Raw genomic sequence first — 2,626 nt, forward strand, 5'->3', positions numbered from 1 at the left:
AATCTCAAATAAATTCAATCTCGAATAGCCGAACACGGTATATGTGAATATTGTAAACGCTCTCAAATGACGCCGCGTCTCAGCCATTCAAATTGTTGGCCGATTGAAAGTCAAACCTATTACTGAATCCACATAATCAGCATGCATGACTTGGAATTGGTATTAAACTTATCTAAAAGTATTCAGCAACTTGAATTTGGCCATTCAATTTGCTTAATTAATTAAGCATACCAAGAAGAGAGCACCTTAATTCATTGGCAAGGGACTCAGAATTGAACTCTCAATTACAAGGAATTTATTTATAATTGATCAAAATACTTTTATATTTCCTCTCAGAATAAAACAGACAATAGAATCTAAAGAATGGCACATTAATATATATAAAAAATACTTTTACTATTGAAGAAGAATTTCAAATAAAGCAGCCATTGAGACGGTTGACTTTTAATATGCTATGATATGAGGATTATTTCAAACCTTAATGTTCCTATAAATAGGTTACAATGCATGGTTCTCAAACAACACAATCACAAGCTCATATTTTCATAATCATAAACCATGAAAACTCCTTCAAATTCATCTCATCTATTTTTCTCTCATCTTATTCTCCTCATCTTGTCATGCTCATCAGTAGCTATTGCTGATAAGCAAGACAACTTTCTTCAATGTCTCTCCAAAACAACCAACTACTCCTCCATTTCAAATGATGTCTACACTCATGCAAACTCATCTTACACTTCCATCCTCCAATTCTCCATCCGAAACCCTAGATTTGCGTCGGAATCCACTCCTAAACCGCAAGTGATCATAACCCCAGAACACGAATCCCAGATCCCGCCAGTCGTACGCTGCGCCAGGAAAAGTGGTCTGGAAATCAGAACAAGAAGCGGCGGCCATGACATGGAGGGACTGTCTTATGTCTCCCATGTCCCGTTCGTGGTCATCGATTTGATCAATCTCAGCGAAGTTACTGTCGACGTGGATGAGAAAACGGCATGGATTGAGACCGGTGCGACGACGGGAATCGTATACTACAAGATTGCGGAAAAGAGCTCCACTTTAGGGTTTCCCGGGGCTATTTGCACTACAGTTGGTGTCGGTGGCCACTACAGTGGAGGAGGCTACGGCACAATGCTGAGAAAATACGGCCTCGCTGGAGATAACGTCATAGATGCAAGAATAATCGACGCCAATGGCAGAATCCTCGACAGAAAATCAATGGGAGAGGATCTATTCTGGGCCATCAGAGGCGGCGGAGGTGCCAGCTTTGGTGTGATCACTGCCTGGAAGGTCCAACTGGTGGATGTTCCAGAAACAGTCACTGTTTTCTCAATCACGAGGAATGTGGAAAAACAGAACGGCTCTGCGTTGTGGCATCGCTGGCAATATGTGGCTCCTCGAGCGGACAAAGATTTGTTCGTAGGAGTTATCGTATTCAGGGTGAACTCCACGGTCCAAGTTAATTTCTTCTCAGTTTTCCTTGGCGGTGCCGACAGATTAGTTTCATACATGCAAGAAATCTTTCCCGAGTTAGGGCTAGTGAGAGAAGACTGCACAGAAATGAGCTGGATCGAATCCACCTTATTTAGCAACCAAATGCCAATAACTCCACTTGATACTTTGCTCAACCGGACTCAGGCCGGTCTGAGGCAGCTCAAAGCCAAGTCGGATTATATAAGGACACCCATTCCTCTGAACGCGATTGAAGGCATGGTGACTATGTTGCGTGAACCAGAAGCAGACGAGACGACATACTACATGGTGCCGTATGGTGGAAGAATGGATGCAATATCAGAATCGGAAACTCCATTTCCTCACAGAGCCGGTGCACTCTACAAACTTGCCGGCTTGACTTACTGGCAAAACTCTGAGGCTGCGGACGCGGACAGATACATAAGCTGGAGCCGCAGGTATTATCAATACATGACTCCTTATGTCTCGAGCTCGCCCAGGGAAGCCTACTACAACTACAGAGATCTCGATATTGGAGTGAATAAACCTAATGGGAAGACAAGTTACGCACGCGCAAGCATTTGGGGGAAGTCATATTACAAGGATAATTTTGATCGTCTTGTTCGGGTGAAAACAGTTGTTGATCCAACGAATTTCTTCAAGAATGAACAGAGCATTCCGCCGTTGCAAGCTAAGTGGACTAAGAAAGGGAATTGAGATGTATTCTGTGGTTAACTGCCAACTTGTTTGATATATGATGGTTGTTTGATTATTCTGTTACATTATTTTCTAACAATAATGTTTGTATTGTTATTCATGCAAGGTGTATCAATAATAAAGATTTGTTTCCTTATAAGGGTGTACTAATAAATGTATTGATTTGCAATTAAGATGTTGTTTTATATAATATATCCTACTTATTGACTCTATCCTTTCATAGTCAAATTAGCATTAAAAGTAGATGAATCCCTCCGTTCCTTATAAATTTATAGTTGTGAGAGCAATAAAAATGGATTTCATAATAACCCATAGTTAAACTTGAATCCTTGAATTGTGTTGAAAAATTTAGAGTTTGTGCAATATATGAGTTTGCATTTTATCGCTATCCACTTTATGCATTCTATACTCAACATTATATATGGATTATAAATTTTTTAAAATTTTTTTATTTTAT

General features: G+C 40.1%; 1 protein-coding gene across 1 annotated transcript; it reads left to right on the forward strand.

Moving 5' to 3' along the window:
- Positions 1 to 558: 558 nt before the first annotated feature.
- Positions 559 to 2,266, forward strand: LOC125186870 (berberine bridge enzyme-like 18). The gene has a single exon (XM_048083384.1). The coding sequence runs from the start codon at positions 559 to 561 to the stop codon at positions 2,167 to 2,169; it is 1,611 nt and encodes a 536-aa protein (XP_047939341.1). The 3' UTR covers positions 2,170 to 2,266.
- Positions 2,267 to 2,626: the final 360 nt, after the last annotated feature.

The sequence above is a fragment of the Salvia hispanica genome, chromosome 1 (genome assembly GCF_023119035.1).
Source record: "Salvia hispanica cultivar TCC Black 2014 chromosome 1, UniMelb_Shisp_WGS_1.0, whole genome shotgun sequence".
NCBI classification, from domain to species: Eukaryota; Viridiplantae; Streptophyta; class Magnoliopsida; order Lamiales; family Lamiaceae; genus Salvia; species Salvia hispanica.

Coding starts and splice junctions, on each gene's coding strand:
- LOC125186870 (XM_048083384.1), top strand. CDS start 559: ATGAAAACTCCTTCAAATTCATCTCATCTATTTTTCTCTCATCTTATT.